Here is a 23,803-nt window from a genome sequence, read left to right as displayed (position 1 = left end):
GTAAAATAGATAAGGGAGAACCAGTGGATGTGGTGTATTTGGACTTTCAAAAGGCGTTCGATAAGGTCCCGCATAAGAGATTAGCGTGTAAAGTTAAGGCACATGGGATTGGGGGTAAGGTATTGACTTGAATTGAGAACTGGTTGGCAGACAGAAAGCAAATAATTGGAATAAATGGGTCTTTTTCCGAGTGGCAGGCAGTGACTAGCGGGGTACCGCAGGGATCGGTCCTTGGACTCCAGCTATTCACAATATATATTAATGATCTAGACGAGGGAACTAGATGTAATATCTCCAAGTTTGCAGACGACACAAAGCTGGGTGGGCGTGTGTGCTGTGAGGAGGATGCCGAGAAACTCCAGTATGATTTGGACAGGTTGGGCGATTGGGCAGAAGCATGGCAGATGCAATATAACGTGGATAAATGGTCAAAAACAGGAAGGCAGATTATTCTCTGAATCGCAATAGATTGGGAGAAGGGGAAGTGCAACGAGACCTGGGTGTCCTTGTGCACCAGTCGCTGAAGGTAAGCATGCAGGTGCAGCAGGCGGTTAAGAAGGCAAATGGTATGTTGGCCTTCGTAGCGAGAGCGTTTGAGTACAGGAACAAGGATGTCTTGCTACAGTTGTACAGGGTGGTGAGACCACATCTTGACTATTGTGTGCAGTTTTGTTCACCTTATCTGAGGAAGGATGTTCTTGCCATGGAGGGAGTGCAGCGAAGATTCACCAGGCTGATACCTGGGATGGCAGGAATGACTTATGAGGAGAGATTGAGTCGATTGGGCTTATACTCGCTGGAGTTTAGAAGAATCAGAGGGGATCTCATTGAAACTTATAAAATTCTTAAAGGACTAGACAGACTAGATGCGGGAAGGATGTTCCCGATGGTCGGGGAGTCCAGAACCAGGGGTCACAGTCTAAGGATAAGGGGTAAGCCATTTAGGACAGAGATGAGGAGGAATTTCTTCAGCCAGAGAGTGGTGAACCTGTGGAATTCTCTACCACAGAAGGCCATAGAGGCCAATTCATGAAATATATTCAAGAAGAAGTTAGATATATTTCTTAAGGCTAAAGGGCTCAAGGGGTATGGAGAGAAGGCAGGAACAGGGTACTGAATTTGAATGATCAGCCATGATCTCATTGAATGGCGGAGCAGGCTCGAGGGGCTGAATGGCCTACTCCTGCTCCTATCTTCTATGTTTCTATGGTTCAACAAATGGCTCATTGAACCAGGTAATACTTGAAAGCAAGCTCTTATTCTAGGTTCCATATAATTAGCAATGCATGCAAGTCATTTAAACTCATACACTAAGGCTTTATCTCATTGATTATTTATCTCATTATTGTTTGTGGGACCTTGCTTTGCACAAGTTGGCTGTCATGTTTGCCTACAGAACAACAGCGACTACACTTTAAAAGTAATTAATTGGCTGCGAAGTGCTCTGAGATGCCTTACGGACATAGCTAGCACGATATAAATGGAAGCGTTCCCTTCTTTCCTCATATATTTGACCCCTGATTGGATTGGCACAAAAGTGGCCTAGGTTAATATAGAACCATAGAAACATAGAAGATAGGAGTAGGCCATTTGGCCCCTCGAGCCTGCGCCACCATTCAATGCGATCATGGCTGATCATCCAAATTCAGTACCCGGTCCCTGCTTTCTCCCCATACCCCTTGATCCCTTTAGCCTTAAGAAATATATCCAACTCCTTCTTGAATATATTTAATGAATTGGCCTCTATTGCCTTCTGTGGTAGATAATTCTACAGGTTCACCACTCTCTGGGTGAAGAAATTCCTCCTCATTTCTGTCCTAAATGGCTTATTCCTTATCCTTAGACTGTGACCCCTAGTTCTGGACTCCCTGACCATCGGGGACATCCTTCCTGCATCTAGTCTTTCCAGTCATAGAGTCATAGAGTCATAGGCCTAGAAATTGAGTTGACGCCGCGCCAGGGCTTTAGCGCCGGAAATTTAGCGCCGGCGCTAATTCCCTTGCGCGCGCCAAAAATTCAGTAGCGCCGCGCCCAGACGGCTGCCGGCGCTACTGGCGGGCGTGAGTGTCTCCCAATGGGCGCTGAGTGCCGCATTGCGGCGCTAATCTGGCGCTGCGGCACCCGATGCGGTGCGGCAGGCTGGGGAAGTGCAGGCCTCCTCCTCCCGTTAAGGAGGCGCTGCCTTCACCCGATCGCTGGCCGTTTGATTTTTTCAAAAATGAGCCCGGCACCTCGGACAAGTGCCGGGCTTGCAGGCCAGACGCATCTGTTCCGGGGGGGGGGGGGGGGGTGGAGGAGTCCGGGGAGGGAGGTGCGGGCAGGCGGCCGGCGGGAAAGCGGCCGGCCGCCGCGCGACCTTAATGCGCCGGCGCTAACTTGTGTAAGACTCGGTTGCCAGAGTCTTAGTTGCGGCTGCCACGGGCGAGGCGGCCGCAACTGAATTTCGGCGTTCGGGCGCGTTGCCACAGCAACCGGGACGCTGCGCACACCGATGACGTCATCGGTGCCGGCGCAGCGCAACCGGCTAACGCCGATGGCAGCGCCGAAGTGAATTTCAGAAACGGCTATCATTGCGGCGCTAGGCCCTCTAGCGCCGCAAAATGGGCGCTAACCCTACTGAATTTTCAGCCCATAGAGTTATACAGCACGGATAGAGGCCCTTTGGCCCATCGTGTCCGCGCCGGCCATCAAGCCCTGTCTAATCTAATCCCATATTCCAGCATTTGGTCCGTAGCCTTGTATGCTATGGCATTTCAAGTGCTCATCCAAATGCTTCTTAAATGTTGTGAGGGTTCCTGCCTCCACAACCCTTTCAGGCAGTGAGTTCCAGACTCCAACCACCCTCTGGGTGAAAAAGTTCTTTCTCAAATCCCCTCTAAACCTCCCGCCCTTTACCTTGAATCTATGCCCCCTAGTTATTGACCCCTCTACTAAGGGAAAAAGCTCCTCAGCATCCATCCTATCTATGCCCCTCATAATTTTGTACACCTCAATCATGTCCCCCCTCAGCCTCCTCTGCTCCAAGGAAAACAAACCCAATCTGCCCAGTCTCTCTTCATAGCTGAAGCGCTCCAGCCCTGGTAACATCCTGGTGAACCTCCTCTGCACCCTCTCTAACGCGATCACATCCTTCCTGTAGTGTGGCGACCAGAACTGCACACAGTATTCCAGCTGTGGCCTAACCAGTGTTTTATACAGCTCCATCATAACCTCCTTGCTCTTATATTCAATGCCTCGGCTAATGAAGGCAAGTATCCCATATGCCTTTTTTACCACCTTATCCACCTGTTCCGCCGCCTTCAGGGATCTGCGTACTTGCACACCCAGATCCCTCTGACCCTCCGTCTTGCCTAGGGTCTTTCCATTCATTGTGTATTCCCTTGCCTTGTTAGTCCCCCCAAAGTGCATCACCTCGCACTTTTCCGGGTTGAATTCCATTTGCCACTGTTCCGCCCATCTGACCAACCCATCTATATCGTCCTGCAGACTGAGGCTACCCTCCTCGCTATTTACCACCCTACCAATTTTTGTATCATCCGCGAACTTACTGATCATACCTTTTACATTCATATCCAAGTCATTAATGTAGACCACAAACAGCAGGGGACCCAGCACCGATCCCTGTGGTACCCCACTGGCCACAGGCTTCCAGTCACAAAAACAACCTTCGACCATCACCCTCTGCCTTCTGCCACTAAGCCAGTTTTGTATCCAATGTGCCAAGGCACCCTGGATTCCATGGGCTCTTACCTTCTTGACCAGTCTCCTGTGCGGGACTTTATCGAAGGCCTTACTGAAATCCATGTATACCATATCCACTGCGTTACCCTCATCCACACACCTAGTCACCCCCTCAAAAAATTCAATCAAATTAGTCAGACATGATCTTCCCTTGACAAAGCCATGTTGACTATCCCTGATTAATCCTTGCCTCTCCAAGTGGAGACAAATTTTGTCCCTCAGAATTTTTTCCAATAATTTTCCTACCACTGATGTTAGGCTCACTGGCCTGTAGTTCCCCGGTTTTTCCCTACTACCCTTCTTGAATAATGGTACTACATTAGCGGTTCTCCAGTCCTCTGGCACATCCCCTGTGGCCAGAGAGGTCCTGAATATATGTGTTAGAGCCCCCGCAATCTCTTCCTTTGCCTCACTCAGCAGCCTGGGATACATTTCATCCAGGCCTGGGGATTTATCCATTTTTAGGCCAGCTAAAACCGCCAATACCTCCTCCCTCTCGATGTTAATATGTTCGAGCATATCACAGTCCCCCCGCCCTATTTCTATGTCTACATCGTCCTTCTCCATAGTGAAAACAGATGCAAAAAATTCATTTAGAACCCCTCCTACATCTTCCGGCTCCACACACAGATTGCCACTTTTGTCCCTAATGGGCCCTATTTTTTCCCTAGTTATCTTCTTACCCTTAATATACTTATAAAACATCTTAGGATTTTCCTTTATTTTGCTCGCCAGTGTTATTTCATGGCCCCTCCTTGATCTCCTAATTTCTTTTTTAAGTATCCCCCTGCACTTTTTGTACTCCTCTAGGGCTTCCTCCATCTTTAGCCTTTTGTATCTGCCAAAAGCCCTCCTTTTTTTCCTAATCCATTCTCGTATATCCCCTGACATCCAAGGTTCCCTGTGGTTTTTGGAACCACCCTTGACCTTTACGGGAACATGTTGCCATTGTATGATCTCAATCTCCCTTCTGAAAGCCTCCCATTGCTCCGATGCAGATTTTCCTACAAGTAGCTGATCCCAGTCCATTTTGGCCAGATCCTGCCTTATCCTATTAAAATCGGCCTTCCCCCAATTTAGAACATTTATTTCCGGCCCATCCCTGTCCTTTTCCATGACCACCTTAAATCTTACCATATTATGGTCACCGTCACCAAAGTGCTCACCTACTAGCACTTTTTCCACTTGGCCGGCCACATTCCCTAGAATTAGATCCAGTACCGCCCCCTCTCTTGTAGGACTTTCTACATGCTGGCTCAAAAAGCTCTCCTGGATGCACTTTAAGAATTCTACACCCTCTGAGCCTTTCACACTCTGACTATCCCAGTTAATATTGGGGAAGTTGAAATCCCCCATTATTATTACCCTATTATTTGCACATTTCTCTGAGATTTGCCTACATATCTGTTCCTCTATCTCCCCCTGACTGTTTGGAGGCCTATAGTACACTCCCAGCAAAGTGCTTGCCCCCTTTTTGTTTTTAAGCTCCACCCATATGTCCTGTCAGAATTTTATAAGTTTCAATGAGATCCCCTCTCATTCTTCTAAACTCCAGCGAGTATAAGCCCAATCGACCCAATCTCTCCTCATACGTCATTCCTGCCATCCCAGGTATCAGCCTGGTGAATCTTCGCTGAACTCCCTCCATGGCAAGAACATCCTTCCTCAGATAAGGTGACCAAAACTGCACATAATACTCAAGATGTGTCTCACCAAGGCCCTGTACAACTGCAGCAAGACATCCTTGTTCCTGTACTCAAACCCTCTCGCTACAAAGGCCAACATACCATTTGCCTTCTTAATCACCTGCTGCACCTGCATGCTCACCTTCAACGACTGGTGCACAAGGAAACCCAGGTCTCGTTGCACTTCCCCTTCTCCCAATCTATTGCCATTCAAATAATAATCTGCCTTCCTGTTTTTGACACCAAAGTGGATAACCTCGCATTTATCCACATTATATTGCATCTGCCATGCTTCTGCCCAATCACCCAACCTGTCCAAATCATCCTGGAGTTTCTTGGCATCCTCCTCACAACACACATGCCCACCCAGCTTTGTGTCATCTGCAAACTTGGAGATATTACATCTAATTCCCTTGTCTAGATCAATAATATATATTGTGTATAGCTGGGGTCCAAGGACCGATCCCTGCAGTACCCCACTAGTCACTGCCTGCCACTTGGAAAAAGACCCGTTTATTCCAACTCTTTGCTTTCTGTCTGCCAACCAGTTCTCTATCCAAGTCAATACCTTGCCCCCAATATGATTCAGGTACCTATTTTCATGCAAAGTACACCCTTATGCTCACCAAAAATGGTCTGGAAACCAATAGTGTTTATTTAACATTCCTGTATATATAAACATTGTTCTCCATGGATCTAACACTAACTTTTTATGTCCATTAATAGGTGGCCAAGTGAATACTAACATTTTCATTGACTGGCCACCTGGTGCAGACTCATGAATTACAGTGTAAATTCTTAAGCAATCAACATAAAAGAGTGAACAAAAAAAGAAAAACATTTAAAGAAAAATGTTGAGTCTCCTTTTCTCCAAAGCTGCTCTGGTGATGTTGGTGTTGAGGAACAGATGACTGCACCTCCAGAATGGCTCCATTTATTTCAAGAGGGCAGGCACCATGAACTAGCCTGAGAGTCAATCCAGAGCTGCCTAGATCCAGAGGCAGCATGCTCAACTGGTGAAGAGCATTCTATGTTTGGCTGACTCTCGATCTGCTCTCAGGCTGACCTCCAGAAAGGACATGGTATGACTGAGTTGCAGGGAGACCCATCACTAACATCACTGGAACAACTCTAGAGGGAACGAAATTCAAATTAATTTTGAAGATTTTATTCAACAGGTAACAAAGATACATTACCACATTTCACTAATATAGACACTGAACAGAATGTAGTTACCCTATACTTTCCGCCCCCTTTAAAATGAAATATATTATGTTGAGCTATTCTCTAAGATTGATTCAGAAATTTATTTTCTAGAATGGGGACCCAGAAGCACTTGGTTTATATTCTGTACTTTAATTAAAGATCTGTTCCCTATTCCAGCACAGAAATTATTGGCACAAATAACCACAATAATGCACTAACTACAGCTGAAATCAATTTTTAATTTTGGAATAAGATTGTAACCACATCACGTCAAAAAAACAACAGAGCTATTGAAGCTTATGGCTCCAAATGCTTTTTGTAAAGTAATTTTTCATAAACCTAGACTTCACAATATGTAGTTCAGTTCAAGTATTGACAGGATTTCCAAAGACAACACCAGAGGGAAAATTACATTTTCAAATGTTTGTAAGATTGCCCTGCATTATGTAGGGAGGCTCAAGGTTGTGCAAGCTTTGTGGTAATGTTCACAACACTGTAGAAATAGCTGTATTTACATATGCTACTGGTTCCCTTCGGCACCTAAGATGTATTTATTTATAAAGATACAGTATCGCATTTAATTTTGAAATGTTGTTTGTACTGGGCTCCCATCCAAGTAGACTTTTAGACATTACGCAGCATAGGAGGCAAAATGGATACAAGACAGGTTATAGTGATACCTTAATAGTTCCCTGCTGTAGACATTTCATGGTAAAAGTCCAATTGTTGGTTTAGAATTTAAGAAGTTGGGTGCTGATCATATAGCAGGCGGGAATAAATTGGAAAAAATCACTTCCTCTTAACACGAATGGAATTATGCCACACTCTGTTTCCACTTTGCAGACATTAGATCATTGGTCCTGCTACCTATATTGTGTGTGCAAAAATTAATCCTAGTAAATGAATTTTTTTCTGTTAGGGATGCAAAAGCTGAATTTATGGGCTATCTGTTCATTATAGAGTAGGGGGAGAAATTCAAACTCGACTGCATTAGTCCAGGCCTCTGGATTACTAGGCCAGTAATATAACCACTATGCTATCGTACCCCCGGTAACTCTATGGCTACTCTCCCAGTGATTTTACGTTATACAAATGTAATTGGAAAAAAATATCTATTTACCATAAAAATGTAAATTACAAAATGTTACTTGAAACAGATTTTCTATTCATGCTTTCTATTCAAATTTATCATGTGCTAGTATATCCCAACTTTGTTACACTTTGGGCTCGATTTTCAATGGTCCGTGGAGGCGGGATGGGAGGCGTGTGGGGGGTTAAAATAGCAAAAACTGGCGGGCGGGACCCCCCCGCCTGGTTCCCGGCTCCGAGCAATTTTAACTCAGTCGTGTCTGATGGTCCCGACTCCATCCCACATCCAACAGGTGGGACTGGTCTTTAAGGCCCTTAACAAGCACTAAATGGCCTCTATAATCCTATTTTGAAAGGCCCTTGCGAATTTAACCCTTTTCCCACGTGAAACACGCTTGGTGGGAAACACAAATGTGAAACCTGGCGGGAGCACTATTGGATTGCTGACTATCAACTGCAGGTCAACCAGTAAAGAGGAGATTTGATCAGCCACCATTTGCAGGTGGCAGGACTTAGTGGTCTCAGGTCTGGGGCAACTTTTAGAAGGTTTAACCACACCTGTGGAAGGTTGGAGCCTGACACCCATCCCCAGTGTGACCTCCTGGGAAACCCCTCTCACCACCTTCACTCAGCGCTTCCTCAACTGAGGCATATACCAGAAGCATGGGAGCCATTTATTTCCTTCCCATCTGGGCATTAGAGGAGCTCGAGCACCAGCCGCGACACCAGCAGAACCAGGAACAACAGCAGCACCAACAACAGCAGCAGCAGGAGCGCCAGGCTGCTGCTCACCCACCAGAAGCTGCACAGGCCAGAAGGGGCCAGTGCCTGGAAGCCCATCGGCACAGGAGATACCCCCAAACAGGGCCTACAGACACAGGGCCAGCTACCTCAACATGTCTGAGCAGCAGTGCCAAAGGCAGCTCCGACTTTCGCGAGAGGTAGTGACTGACATCTGCGCAATGCTACAACAAGACCTGCAGGCCAGAGGACCAGGTGGACAAGCATTACCAGTGGCCATCAAAGTCACCACCGCACTCAACTTTTTTGCCTCAGGCTCATTCCAGGGATCAGCAGCAGACATCAGCGGCATCTCTCAGGCGGCCGCACACACTTGCATAACCGATGCCCTCTTTGCCCTCGCACACAATCACATCCATTTCACCAAGGATCGAGCAAGTGTCACGGTGCGAGCGGTTGGATTAGCTAATCTGGCAGGCTTTCCAAGGGTGCAGGGCATCGTTGACTGCACACATGTGGCCCTTAAGGCACCCCATCGCAATCCAGGTATTTTTGTCAACCGCAAGGGCTTCCACTCCCTTAACGTTCAGCTGGTGTGTGACCACAAGAAGGAAATTTTGCATGTTTGTGCCAAGTACCCTGGCAGTTGCCATGACTCCTTCATACTGCACCAGTCTAGTATGCCTCTGCTATTCAGTCCATCAGACCAACTTAATAGATGGCTACTTGGAGACAAGGGCTATCCCCTGAAGATGTGGCTAATGACACCATTGAGGAGCCCATCAAACGAAGCTGAGGAGAGCTACAACTCCAGCCACATGCCCACCAGAGCCATAATCGAGCAAACCATCGGTTTGCTAAAGATGCGCTTCAGATGCCTGGATAGATCAGGTGGATCCATGCAGTACTCAGCAGCCAGGGTCTCCAGAATCGTCGTGGTTTGCTGTGCACTTCACAACATGGCACAGCGTCATGGCTTGCAGATTCTTGAGGACCAAGTGGCTCCTCACATATCCTCCTCAGATGAGGAGGAGGAGGAGGAATGCGAAAATGAACATCCTGCAGAGGCCCATCAACCAGCGGCAGCATTACGCGAGAACATTGCTGCTCGGGATGCAAGGAACGCACTCATCCTGGCCAGATTTGCTTAGCCTAGTCAATCAAACACTTTTGCCTCGCAGCTTCTTACCAGAGCATTGACAATGGCCAAGAACCAGAGGATTCCTAGCACTCTGACCACCATACTGACAGTTGCAAGTATTCCTAAGGCCTCAATGTGGAAGTCCCAATAGCGAAATGACAGACGCCACAACTGCAACATTTGCCATCAGAATTTTTATGTACAATTACGAAGTGATGGCATTTTTACAGTAAACACAAAATTGCACCCAAGTGTCTACCCTTGTGACTATTTGTGCAGAATTTTCCTCTTACACGTGCTCCTACGTGATGCCTCCCCTGTGGCTTCAGCAGATGTGGAGGCCCCTTGCTCACTTTGCTGCTGCTCCTGTCTCGACACCTTTGGCGGGTGTCCTCTGGGGTGGCGAGCCTGTGAGGGCTCGTCAACAGTCTGCTGCTCCTGCAGCTGTGCAGGGGTTGAGACGCCGATCTCACTTGGGTGTGGACTCCGGTGGGGCTCTGACCAAGGGCTCTGCAGTGGCATGGAAGTGTGAGCGCTTGGAGAGGAGCCCCCACTTCCTTGAGGTCTGCCACCAATCTCCCTCTCATTGGTCAGGTCCCCCTTCAGCACCTGCAGGTGGCTGGAGAGCACCTTGCTGCACATCAGGGGGGCCATGGGGACCCGTATCTACAATGGCAGTCCTACTCAGAAGGACTTCCATGAAGGTCTGGTTTCTCTGTTCAATAGTTGCCCATCGCTCCTCAAGAGATGTCATTCTATTCTGTTTCCATACCCTGGCGACTAAGCTCCTCCATAGTCATAGCCATCCTCTCCTCTACCGTAGCCATCCTCTCCTCTACGGTAGCCAGCCTTACCACAGAGGTAGCCATCCTTTCCATGGAGGTAACCATCCTTTCTGTGGTGATGCGTTCATGCGCCAATTACTCCACAAAGTCTCTGGTCATGTTCGCTATGGACTCCTCCATTCGCTCCACACTCGCAGCGACCCTAGAGGCAAAACCTGCCAGAGACTCCTGCATCTGTGCCTAGAGTTCCATCACCACTGATCTCATGAATGGACCCAGAGGCAGAGGGTCAACATGCTGCTGAGCCGAGCTGGCAGAGTCCTGCGCCCTCTGACTAGGACTCTTCACTGCTGTCCCTGTCTCCACAATTTGCTGATGCTCACTTGTGAGCTGTGAAACACCAGGTGACAACACTACTCTACGTCCCGAAAGTCCCACCGAGGTGTGAGTGTCTGCGCTGGTGCTGGGTGCACAGAATTCTGGTGACGCTGCGCCCTCAGAGGTTGCAGCTTCCTCTGAGGAGTCTGGCTGCTCAGCCTCTTCTTCCTGGCTAGGGGGGACGGATGCTTGTGATGATCCTGTGCGGGAGTAAAGGAAAGAGTTAGAGATGTGATGCCAAAGCTACATGCACATTGCTTTTTGCAGATGCTCATAAGTCCATCTGTTAGAGTTTCACAATCATTATCAGTGACTCATGCAATGTCAAAGAGAGAGATGGGAAACTTTTCTGTCACCAGCTTGCTGTGTTGCACCCGTCTGTCCATCCCCCACATGCGCATCCTCCTCGATTCCCACTATTTCCAGTACCGCCTCCTCCCAGGGGATCAGGTGGGCTATTGAGGCTGTCCCTCCTCCTGTCCTCGCTCGCGCTCTCCTGTTGTGAGCTCTCTTTTCCTGCAATGAGGGAGACAAGTGGAGGTTGAGTGAGAATGAAGGAGTGAGTGTAGAGATTGCATGGTATAGATACTTAGAGGGAGACAAAGATGGAGTGAGGTTGCAACACCAAGGGCCCTCCCTGTGTGTTGTCAGTTGTGTTCAAAGCATCAGAGTGATAGGGAGTGTGAGGGCTGCATGGTTGAATAGTTACGTGAATGTGACCATAGAGAGAAAGGGAATGGGTAAGGGTGCATGGATGTCAGTGTCATGTGGGATGTGGAGGAAGAGATTGCTAAAGCTGAGTGCTGGTGAGGAAAGGCAATGGGGATCAGATTGAGGGTGATGGGAAATTCATACTCACTTTTCCAGTGCACTGAAGGTCATGAAATCTTTTCCGGCACTGAATCCACGTTCTTCGTGTGACTCCCAAGGAGTTGACCTCCTCAGCCACCTGCAACCACACTGCCTTGGTCTGCTTGGGAGGCCTCTTCCTCCCTGAGGAAGGGAAGAGCACCTCCCTGTTGGCCCTAGCCCCATCCACCAATGCCTGCAGGGCCACCTCGTCAAAGCGAGGAGCTGATCTGGGCCTCCCGCTTGTCATCCTTGTTGAAGGTCCCTCTCACACCAAACGGAGAAAGCTTGGCAGCCTGCAGAAGAAGCAAGGGTTGCTGTAGGCCTTAAATGCAGCAGCAATGATGACGTCATCGGAGGCGACTTTCAGTCAGGAAAAACCCGTTTGCCAAGGTTTCCCACACGTTGGAAATCAATTGGACAATTAAGTTAAAATTGCATCAATCTCCCACATCTATTTAAATTCGGGTGGATAACACGAAATGCGGATAACACGACACCATCCCGTACCTGAGTTAAAATCCAGCCCTTTATGTCCAATAGCCTATATGCTGCAAAAGATCCTACTGCTAGATGAGGAACACAAAGGACTGCTTTATATCTACTAAAGTTCTATGTTAATGCTATACATTGTAAAAATGTAATGTTGTGTACACATGAGATCTCTTCATTTTGTTTAAGAATATATCATACTGAACTTGGTTCACCTCAATTAGATTATATAACAGTTTGATTTCATGGAAAGCGAGTTGATCTTTTAACTATCCACCCTAAGGAATTACTTTTTGCTTATTCATCAAACAAAACTGCCTTACCAGAACCTTCTCCACTCGACTCCTCGGGAAGCTCTTGAAGAGTTAATTTCCATTCTAAGGGTGCATCGCATGGTGTCATGGTAATTGACAAGGGTGTATTGTCTTCTTCAACCACAAAGTAATATCTACAAGTAGAATGCATGAGCAGTTAAATGTATTCCTCCATTTCTTTACATCTTAGAATACTTATATTTGGAATACTAAGACTAAGGTTTTAGTTATGTGCATTATTGTTGGATGAAAATAGACACAAAAACACACGGAAGCATACTCTTAATAGGGAAAGACATTTATTGCACTGATTGCATTCATAAACTATAAGTATGCAATAAGTGGATTTTATGTTAATTAATTGAACCCAGTCAGTTAGGGGATATTTTTGACTTTGGGCGATGGTGTAAAATGGGTGATATTCAATTGACCATCCATTATATACCCTGCCTGATTTTCCCTTCCATTGACTTTAATAGAAAGGAAAATCAGGAGGGCTGTATAATGGGCAGCTTGGCTGCCCGTGCTTGCAAACATCACACCACCACACCTACGCTGCGGATATGCAGTGTCCAGAGAACACAACTGCTACACCAGCAATGACATGCTGATCCAGGCCGACTTGAACAACCTACCACCAAATCATCTCAAATATAGAAGGCCATTTTGGACCATCGCCGAAGCCCTTCAGTGATCTCCCCTCAGCCTTGATGACCGATGGCGAAATGCTTGGAATAACTGTGACATACGGAATGGATTCCTTATAGAAGAGCCCACAGTGCAGCCTGAAGGATCAAACCTTCCTCGTAAACAGTAGACAACCATCAACCGCATCAGAACTGGTCATGGTAGATGCTGCCACCTTCTCCATAGATGGAAGATTAAAGCATCCCTATCATGCGACTGTGGAGCTCCTAATCAGACCCTGGAGCACATCATTGAGCACTGCCCTCAGAGGAAATTCGCAGGCAGCCTACAAGATATCCACGCTGTTACACCGGAAGCTTTGGCCTGGATATCTGACTTAGATATTGACAACTGATTTGCTTTGCTACTACTATACGAAAAAAGAAGAAGGTGGGCAGCTAGATATCGTCCGTTTTACACCATAAATTTAAAAGGGTTGGTGATAGGGAATTACATGAAAAGAATGGCAATATAAAATGGTATTCTATCAAATGGTTTTTACTGTAAATTAATTGCTGCATGTGCAATTTATAGGAACACTGATTCACTCTCAAGTTAATGTCAAAGCATTCAGGTTCACAGGCATTTTACAAATATCTGCCCAGTACTATTATTCCGCAGTAACAATTTTCTACCACTAGAGCCTACAGTGAGTTATGTGTCCAATGGCAAAACAAATACTTCAGCAGTTCTATTTACTCCACAGGTCCTATTGGCTTCACCAGATTGTTTTCTGCAGATTGTAAAGCAAACAAAGCAGGTTGAAGACTCTGAATCTTTTTCAATTCTACATCACCCTACTTCTAGTGGATGTCCATATTGCAATGCATACCAGAACATTCATGTCGCAATGTAGCCAGGATGCAGTATCATTCATGCTCATGTGCATTTGCACTTACCACTGAATCAGTGTAAGCACCAACGTCAGTGTTCTTGCTCAGGCCAACATCCCCAGCATCGAAGCTTTGACCATGCTCGATCAGCTCCGATGGACGGGCCACATTGTCCACATGCCCGATATGAGACTCCCAAAACAAGTGCCCTACTTGGAACTCCGACATGACAAGAGAGCCCCAGGTGGGCAGAGGAAACGCCTCATGGACACCTTCAAAGCCTCCTTGAAAAAGTGCAACATCCCCACCGACACCTGGGAATCCCTGGCCCAAGACCGCACAAAGTGGAGGAGAAGCATCCAGGAAGGCGCCGAACACCTCGAGTCTCTTTGCCGGGAGCAAGCGGAAGCCAAGCACAAGCAGCGCATGTCAACCCAAGCACCCCACCCACCCGCCCCTTCAACCACCGTCTGCCCCACCTGTGACAGAGACTGTAGGTCCCGCATTGGACTCTTCAGTCACCTGAGAACTCATTTTTAGCGTGGAAGCAAGTCATCCTCGGTTCTGAGGGACTGCCTAAGAAGAAAGCATGACAAGAAAAATCCAGTTGAGACCTGCTGGCTCAGTATCATTCCTAACTATGCCAGCAAGAGCAAGACCTAGCTAATGGTGCAGATTGCATTATGGGATTTAACATTAGAGTACAGTTAGCATGAAAAAAATGTTAGTTGCAACATCATAATTATATATTAAATTCAAAGTTTAGTTGCCTTCATACCTACTGTTCTATGCTTTTGTTTTTTGCTGCCTATGCCCCACACCCTGGATTTCCCTTCCTAAATGTCTCCATCTCTCTACGTCACTCTCTTGCTTTAAGACCCTCTTTAAAACCCACCTTTTTTGAACAAGCTTTTTGAACCCTCCTAATAGCTCATTTGGCTCAGCATTCATTTTTGTATGATTACACCTCTGTGAAGCTCATTGCAACAATTTTCAATGTTAAAGGAACTATATAAATACAAGCAGTTGTTGTTATAGTTTATATTAGTGCTATAATCCAGTAACAAAATGCAAGACATGCACGTGCAATTCATATGTTGATTGTGTGTTCAGCACTGTAATCAGGTTTAATGCCGAGATCATGGATAAGACCTGAGAGATTATCATGTGCTTGGTTTGGCATGAGAAGAGGGTAAATTTCCTGATAAGTGTACATTTCTGAGACAAGATAAGCACTGCAGTTAGAACATGGGTATTCTTACTGGTGTAAATTTATTAGTAACTGAAGAGAACATAGTACAAGAAAAGGCCATCTGTCACACAGAATTTAGAATCTAGTCCATTATGGACTCTGGTGCACCTATTTATTCTGTCTCTCAAGTATTGTAGCAAAGGGATTGAAGGCTATTGGGATAGGTCTAGGCTGAAATTATTAAATACTGCACAAGATCAGATGGTCCGTATGTTGCTGGAGCAGGAGCTGTCAGCTGTGAAAGGTCAGGATTTTAATAGTGGAGATCTGGGGGTGGATAGGTAACTGGAAATTTGCTTCATTAATTGTAAGGATCAGGAACTATTTAATCAAAACTTTCAATAGGAGATAAGGGATCATTCTCTGACTTCACGCTCTTGGTGGGGGTTTCACCAACTGGAATTGTAAATTGTGAATTTGGGTGCATGTTGTTTGACCATGGCAGTGTGTGATTGTGAGAGGAAGTACAGTCAGAAAGTTACTGTGACAGAGAATAGATAAAGCAATCTGTGGGCTGGACAGACTGTGTACAATTCTTGGCCTTTGAGGAATCTCTATTCTGTCCAGTTAGATCTAATTTTGGATTTTATCATGATCATGAGTTATGCCAATTCCTATCCTTAAATCATGGAATTACCTTTTAGGTGTGTCCCTGAAGAGATAGCCGCTGATCTCTGCTCCATCTGGGATGATAGATGAGTCATGGAAGAGAGACTTGTCTCGCAGCTGCATCTGGAAGAGTTCCTCATCTCTGGTGGGTAGCTTCTGAGTCCTGGAGTTTGTTGCTAATAGCAGCAGTGATGCCACTGCCCAGGATAAGGTGAACATTATCCTAGACCAAAGACAATACAATTATCAGGTAGGTATTAACAATTTTTATACTGATTCCATGCTGATAACCTTTAAAAAAAAATCAGCACTGTTTCCAGAAGAGGAGTTGAATCATTTTGGTGTTGTAAATGATGTAATAACATATGATGGCATCACTACGTGTTTAGAAACATCTCCAAAGCACTGCCTAGTAACTTAACAATTATGCCTATTTGAACTTTAAATGAAACAAGAATTACTATCTTGGAATGAGCAAGCATGGAGACCTGTAAATATACTCCATCCTCCTCTCCTTCCCCCAATCATACACAGCTATTTTTCTTGTTAAATGTTGGACAGAAAAAAATGTAAAATACTCCCTACTGAAACCGTCCCTGTACCAGTTCTTGGAGAAGCAGAAGCTGGAAGGATGAACAATTTGAAGCTGCACTGTTCTAAGTACTCATTTGTCTTTTTTTTATTTAAACAAAAATAAATTTTCATGTGGGTAAGTTATCCAAAAAGTAAATGGGTAAGTGTTTACTTTTTGGGTAAAAAATGTTAACCAGCTTCCCCTAATGGTTTAGTTGGAAAATACATCCCCCTGTGTGGAACTGAGCCATACAGACAAGCAAAGTCCAAGAGAGGCAACAGACAGAGTGTCCAATTAGCCTCAGAGAGCCTACACTAAGGAGAGGCAAAAGGAAAGTGCCGTTCAATGACCCCTGCTGCAAGTGCACATGAGGATCAGACTCGGCTATGCTGTGTTCATGGTCAAAAGACATGCCAAGGCTCAGGGTCTAGGCTCCCACATGAACAATGGTCGCTTAGATGAGGTGCCAGAGGGTGCTCGGTGCCTGTGGAATCAGACCTTGACATGAGTCAGGACTAGAATGGAGAAAATTGGGGACAAAAATGTTAGCACCATAATAATGCATATCTTTCAGCTGTATTTTTTCAACTCATAGTCCATTTTTATTTTGCAGTTCTATTCATCTATTCATTCTCTCTTTTTCAATTTTCTAAGGAGTAATAATGCGCATTCTCCCTTCTGTTCATTTCAAAGTACAAAAAAGGAAAGAGGCACAATTTTCTGAATGGGTGGGGAAATGGAAAGATTAACTTTCACTCAAAGTACAAGTAAGCCAATAACACATATGAAGGCACGATGATACCTGGCAGGGGGTATTGCCCTCTCTGACCCTTCTGGCTCTACTCCTGCTGCCAAGGAAATTCCTTCCATGATTTACAATTAAAAACTGATAACTTTGAGGAAGTTATTGCCCAAGAGATTCTTAAATAATAATGTACATACAGGATACTCAAAGGGGGATGATAACTGATGGATCAGCTATTACTTCCTCACAAGTGTAAATTTCACATTACAAAGCATTATTTCAGTATCACTTGTATCTAATGATTTTTCTTTAAAAATGGGAAGTTTACAAGGTGTTTTGATTCTCCTCAACTCTAAACTGGACATGGAAGGGGTCATTTCCTGACTTTTTGTGCTCTCAGCAAGGCTTTCCACTGGGAATGCGAAGTTGAAAAATTAACTGTAAATGACAGGCCTGTAGGTGGAAACTGCAATGTACCTGCCTTCAAACGCCACCACAACCCCCGCCCCCCCGCACCACACAACATTAATAAACTTAATTCGTGTTTTGGCAATAGCTTCACCAACCCGCTTCGGGTATCAAAAATGAGAGTTGGAAACTTTTCAGTGTCACACCCACCCCCACCACCATGGACTTATATCTGCTATTTCTGGGTGTCATTCTATTATCAAAAAGATCCCCGCTATGTGTAAACTCATCCCCCTCAAGTGGTCATCTGAACTGCTTCTCAGTATCCCCTAGAAGTAAAATAAAGCTTGAAAAGCTGCTTGTGTTGATAAATTCTCAGGCCATAGAATTGATCTGAGGGGTAATTTTCCAACTTGGCACTTCCAGTAGGGCACCTTGCCCACCGACTGCACATATCAGATATTCCAGCACACGCAACATGAGAGTAGTTGGAAAATCATGCAGCGCAAGCTAGAATTTCTGATAAGTGCTCTCATTAGGTAAGACTCCCCACCAGCAGCAAAAAGTCAGAAAATTAACCCTTTAGTACTTCCACAAATGAGGTTTTACATCTACATACCAGTTCTAAGCACACTTTTCAGAATTAAAATATGGATTCATAGACAATTAATATATAGCAATATCTAAGAGAATTAAATTAATATAGTAACTACACGTTATTTTTTTTAAATATTTTAATATTTTTGTCTTTATACCAAATAACAGACTTAAAACCTTATCCTAACATCATGATGGTAGCCCAGCACATTATGTTTTTGGCTGGGACAGCCTCATCAATTTTGATCTCTATTGGAGGTTTTCCAATTTAACCAGAGTTGCTTGGGGGAAGAGGTTGATCTAGACATATTGTTATTGTATGACCAGCCACATAATTGGTCAGAATCTATTTACACAGGGATAAATCTTATATACCTCAGTCATTTTTCAAAGAAAGCCTGCTGAACAAAAATCTGAAACAAAATAGAGTATATTGAATGGGAATGATAGCGCTCGATAATTTGCACACAGGCTGATTGGATCTCTGGCCTGGAATTTCCTCCATGGGTGCAACCTGGAAGTTAGACTGGAAAATGCGTCCATTCTCACACCCATTCTGCCGAAGTTATGCTCAAATTTCCTGCCAATCTCATTGGAATACACCCGAACGTAAAAATGGGCGTATTTCAGAGTAAACAATCAGGGCCCAAGGAAAGCACTAAACTCACACCATATAGAGTCATGGGGGGAAAAATTGGGTTGATTTGCACCCCTCGTTAGCACCCCCGGGGGGGGGCACAAATCCCCTAGCGCCTGTGCGCGGGGCCGCTAACGCCTCCCGTGAAATTCAGCGGGAGGTTAGCAGTGGCGGTTGCTGGCAGCGCCTTGTGGCGCTACGCCGCCGGCGATGACGTCACCACCGTGCTCAATGCCCCACTTGTGCCCCGGCCACAAACCTCCCTTGCACTCCCTGACCTATTGTTCCACCTCCTGCTTGGGGCGCTACTACTGAATTTCCAGCGGAGGGGCGCTATCTTTGTCGGGCCGCTAAAATTAGCACCCCAGCGATGTTGGCGCCCCTACCAATTGTACCCCATGGAGTCATAGAGTCATTACAGCACAGAAGGAGGCCATTCGGCCCAACAAGTCCGTGCCGGCTCTCTGTAGAGCAATCCAGTCAGTCTCATTCCCCCGCTCTATCCCTGTAGCCCTGCAAGTTTATTTCCCTCAAGTGCCTATCCAATTTCCTTTTGAAATCATTGATCATCTCCGCTTCCACCACCCTCATCGGCAGCAAGTTCCAGATCATTACCATTCGCTGCATAAAAAAGTTCTTCCTCACATCCCCCCTGTATCTCTTGCCCAAAATCTTAAATCTGTGTCCTTGTACCATCAGTTAATGGGAACAGCCTTTCTCTGTCTACCTTATGAAAACCCATCATAATTTTGTACACCTCTATCAAATTTCCCGTCAACCTCCTTTGCTCCAAGGAGAACAACCCCAGCTTCTCCAACCTAACATTGTAGCAAAAATCCCTCATCCCTGGAACCATTCTGGTAAATATCCTCTCCACCCTCTCAAGGACATTGACATCCTTCCTAAAGTGTGGTGACCAGAACTGGATGCAATGCTCTAGTTGTGGTCTAACCAGAGCTTTATAAAGGTTCAGCAAACTTCCCTGCTTTTGTGCTCAGTACCTCTATTTATGAAGCCCAAGATCCCATATGCTTTGCTAACTACTCTCTCAATATGTCCTGCCACCTTCAAAGATCTATGCACATGAACCCCCAAGTCCCTCTGTCCCTGCACACTCTTTAGAACTGTGCCATTATTTAAGTCTATATTGCTTCTCCTTATCCCTTCTGCCAAAATGCATCACCTCACACTTCTCTGTATTAAATTCCATCTGCCACTTGTCTGCCCATTCTGCTAGCCTTTCTATGTCCTGTTGCAGTCGGTTGGCATCTTCCTCACTGTTTGCCACACCTCCAAGTTTGGTATCATCGACAAATTATGAAATTTTATTCTGTATTCCAATATCCAAGTCATTTATATATATCAAAAAAAGCAGTGGTCCTAGCACTGACCCTTGGGGAACACCACTGTCTGCCATCCACCAGTCTGAAAAACAACCATTTACCATGACTTGCTGTTTTCTGTCCTTAAGCCAATTTCTTATCCAAGCTGAAACTGACCCTCCTATTCCATCAGCCTCAATTTTATTAACAAGCCTTTTATGTAGTACTTTGTCAAACGCTTTTTTAAAATCCATATAGACAACATCCACTGCATTCCCTTCATCAACCTTCTCTGTTACTTCATCAAAAAATTCAATTAGATTAGTCAAACACGATCTGCCTTTTACAATCCGTGTTGGCTCTCCTTAATTAACTTAAACCTCTGCAAGTGCCTGTTAATTTTTTCCCTGATTATTGTTTCTAAAACCTTACCCACTACTGATGTTAAACTGACCGGCCTGTAGTTACTAGGATTGTCCTTACACCCTTTCTTGAACAAGGGTGTCACATTTGCCACTTTCCAATCCTCAGGCACCTCCCCCATATCTTGGGAAGATTGGAAGATTATGGCAAGCCCTTCTGATATCTACATCCCCACTTCCCTTAGCAACCTGGGATGCAAGCCATCCGGACCAGGTGACTTATCCACTCAAAGCATGTCCAGCCTTCCCAGTACATCCTGCCTACCAATTTTCATCCCATCCATTACCTCTACCATCTCCGCTTCTACCGATATTTTGTCAGCATACTCTTCCTTAGTAATCACTGATACAATGTACTTATTAAGTATTCTAGCCTTGCCCTGCGTCTCTAAGCATATATCACCTTCTTTGTCCCTAATAGGCCCCACCCCACCTCTTACTACCCACTTACTATTTACATGCCAACAGAAGATTTTTGGGTTCCCTTTTATGTTAACTGCCATTCTATTCTCTTTAAGTTTGAAACTTTAATTTTCATCTCATTCAACCATCATTCATGCATATTAGGCACAGCATGTTTAAGAACCTGCAATTGGGGAAGCTTTTCCATTTTTAATATGATTTATACCGCTGCCATAAAAATACATTCAACGAAACATAAAATACAGAGCGGGTCTCAGTGAGGATAATTGTTATTTTTAAAAAAGCTCAAAAAATTGCAATAAAACACCAGACAAATTATTTTGTTTCCTGCTGTGTCTGAGAGACTCTGAGCAATTGCAATTTCAGGAAACTCACGTATCAAGCTCTGTAACTTGGGGGCGTGGCCATTATCATGGGTGGAGATGCGTTTGGATGGAGGGATCAATAGGAGATCGTAAAAGATAGTGGATGTTTGAGCGTATTGCACTTAAGTGCGTAACTGACTTATGGCCAAAATTTTGCAATCATTAGCCCGTGTCTTTGCTCCGCCCCCAATTGAACGTGTCTCTGAGCTGCAACTTCAGATCAGGGATTCAACTGGGTTTGGATTGCATCTTTGAACTGCTGGGCTGTCACTTTGAGTTGTGTTTTCTTTTAATCCTCACTTTGTTACAACTGCTAAATGCACTAGGTTGCATGTTCAGGTAGGGTCATGGTTTCAGGTCGGGTCATGATTTTAGGTCGGGTCTTTTATAATATTGGGTTATAACGTTGAGTCAATTGTAATGGGGTCATAAGACCAGCTGGAGTTAAGGCTACCAGATTTCTTGCTCATCTTCAAGTTTTGATTAACTAGTGGGAATCAATTCCATTATAATTTAATAATGGAGAATTCACTGTACATAAAATACATGCCTTCAACAGAGGAAAACATCCCAAGGCACCTCACAGGAGTATAATAAGACAAAAGTCGAACACAGAATAATATATAAGAAAGAAAGACTTGCATTTATATAGCGCCTTTTCATGACCACTGGATGTCTCAAAGCGCTTTGCAGCTAATGAAGTACTTTTAAAGTGTAGTCACTGTTGTAATGTAGGAAACACAACAGCCAATTTGAGCACAGCAAGCTTCCACAAACAGCAATGTAATAATGACCAGGCAATCTGTTTCTGTTAAGTTGATTGAGGGATAAATATTGGCCAAGACACCAGGGATAACTCCCCTGCTCTCTTTCGAAATAGTGCCATGGGATCTTTTACATCCAACCGAGAGAGCAGACGGGGCCTCGATTTAATGTTTCATCTGAAAGACGGCACCTCCGACATTGCAGCATTCCCTCAGCACTGCACTGGAGTGTCAGCCTAGGTTTTTGTACTCAAGTGTCTGGAGTGGGACTTGAACACACAACCTTCTAACTCAGAAGGCAAGAGTGCTATCCACTAAGCCACAACTGACATGTGTGTGTGTGTTCAATAGTGGCACAAGGTCCTGGACGCCGAGGTTCTCAGAAGAGCAAACATGCCAGACATAGAGGGAATGATAATAAAAGTGCAGCTAAGATGGGCTGGTCAGCTAACCTGATACTAGACTACCCAAGAAGGTATTATGCGGTGAGTTGAAGATTGGTAAAAGCTCTTGTGGTGGTCAGTTCAAAAGCGATAAGGATACCTAAAGACCAATCTAAAGAAAATGTAGTATCTCAGCTGACACATGGGAGCATGATGCTTGTGATAGGACAAAGTGGCAAAAGATAATTCACGGTTGCACAAAGAAGCTTGAAGCAAGTCATATCCAGCTCACCTAAGACAAGAGAGCCCAAAGGAAATCAAGGAAAGATCAGCTCTCGGGTCAATCTGACATCCGATGTCATGTGTGTGGGGAAACATTCTTCATGAAAATCAGAATTTACTGTCATACGAGAACCCACAACCTGTATTAATTGAAGATGTATCATAGGCTGTCATCATCGACAAGTATGGACAAACCATCATCGTATATATATATGCTCATCCAGGCCTTTATTACTTCCAGACTTGATGATTCTAATGCTATCCTGGCCGGCCTCCCATCTTCCACCCTCCATAAACTTGAACTCATCCGAAACTCTGCTGCCCGTATCCTAACTTGCACCAAGTCCCATTTAAACGCTGTTTATGGAGGTCACGGACCATCATCAAAGACCCTACCCACCCCAGCCACAGTCTGTTCGCCCCCCTGCCATCTGGGAGATGCTACAGATGCATTCGCACCCGAATGACCAGATTTAGGAACAGCTTCTTTCCCAGGGCTGTCATCCTACTGAACTCCACAAATAAACTCTAAAGCCTGCACATCTGCCAATGCACTTTATTATGTTTATGTTAATGTATTACAAGCCAAATGAATGTTGAATGTTTAAATGTCTTAATCTAAATGTACACTCTCGGGAGCCGCAAGCCTACATTTCGTTGTACTGCACTTGTGCACTAACAATGACAATAAAGTTGATTATTATTATTATTATTATTACCCATCACCAATGTTCCTTCTAATTTTTTTGGGGTGCGAGGCCCCTTTAATGGACGCCGCGGCCCATTCAAATTCCTGTTCATGCGCAGTTTTTCTATTTAAAAGCCAGTGAGCCGGCTGTGTGGGACCTCCAGACCGCTGCGTGGCTGTGCAGCTTAACAGGAACATTGCCCATCACCCCTATGTTTGCTGACCTACATTGGCTCCTGGTCGAGCAATGCCTCAATTTTAAAATTCTCATCCTGATTTTCAAATCATTCCATGGCCTCTCCCCTTCCTATCTCTGTAACCTCCTCCAGCTCTACAACCCTTCTTGATCTCTGTGCTCTTCTAATTCTGGCCTCTTGCGCGTTCCCGATTT

The 23,803-nt window shown here is 45.1% G+C and overlaps 1 protein-coding gene across 5 annotated transcripts in view; it reads right to left on the bottom strand.

The window, feature by feature from the left end:
• ndnf (neuron-derived neurotrophic factor) overlaps positions 1-23,803 on the bottom strand; it is a 74,116-nt gene that overhangs the window by 2,251 nt on the left and 48,062 nt on the right. For all 5 annotated transcript variants that reach the window (XM_085963072.1, XM_085963092.1, XM_085963077.1 and 2 more), the window contains 2 exons: positions 15,831-16,025; positions 12,431-12,555 (listed from right to left, as the gene is read on the bottom strand). In XM_085963072.1, coding sequence (XP_085819198.1) covers positions 12,431-12,555; positions 15,831-16,025 — 320 coding nt within the window. The remainder of the gene's footprint in view (positions 1-12,430; positions 12,556-15,830; positions 16,026-23,803) is intronic.

The sequence above is a fragment of the Somniosus microcephalus genome, chromosome 2 (assembly GCF_052327205.1).
Source record: "Somniosus microcephalus isolate GS21.2 chromosome 2, FLI_Smic_1.0, whole genome shotgun sequence".
In the NCBI taxonomy this organism is placed as follows: Eukaryota; Metazoa; Chordata; class Chondrichthyes; order Squaliformes; family Somniosidae; genus Somniosus; species Somniosus microcephalus.
The sequence above is the reverse complement of the archived record's forward strand: the minus strand, read 5'-3'. Positions and strand labels throughout refer to the sequence as shown.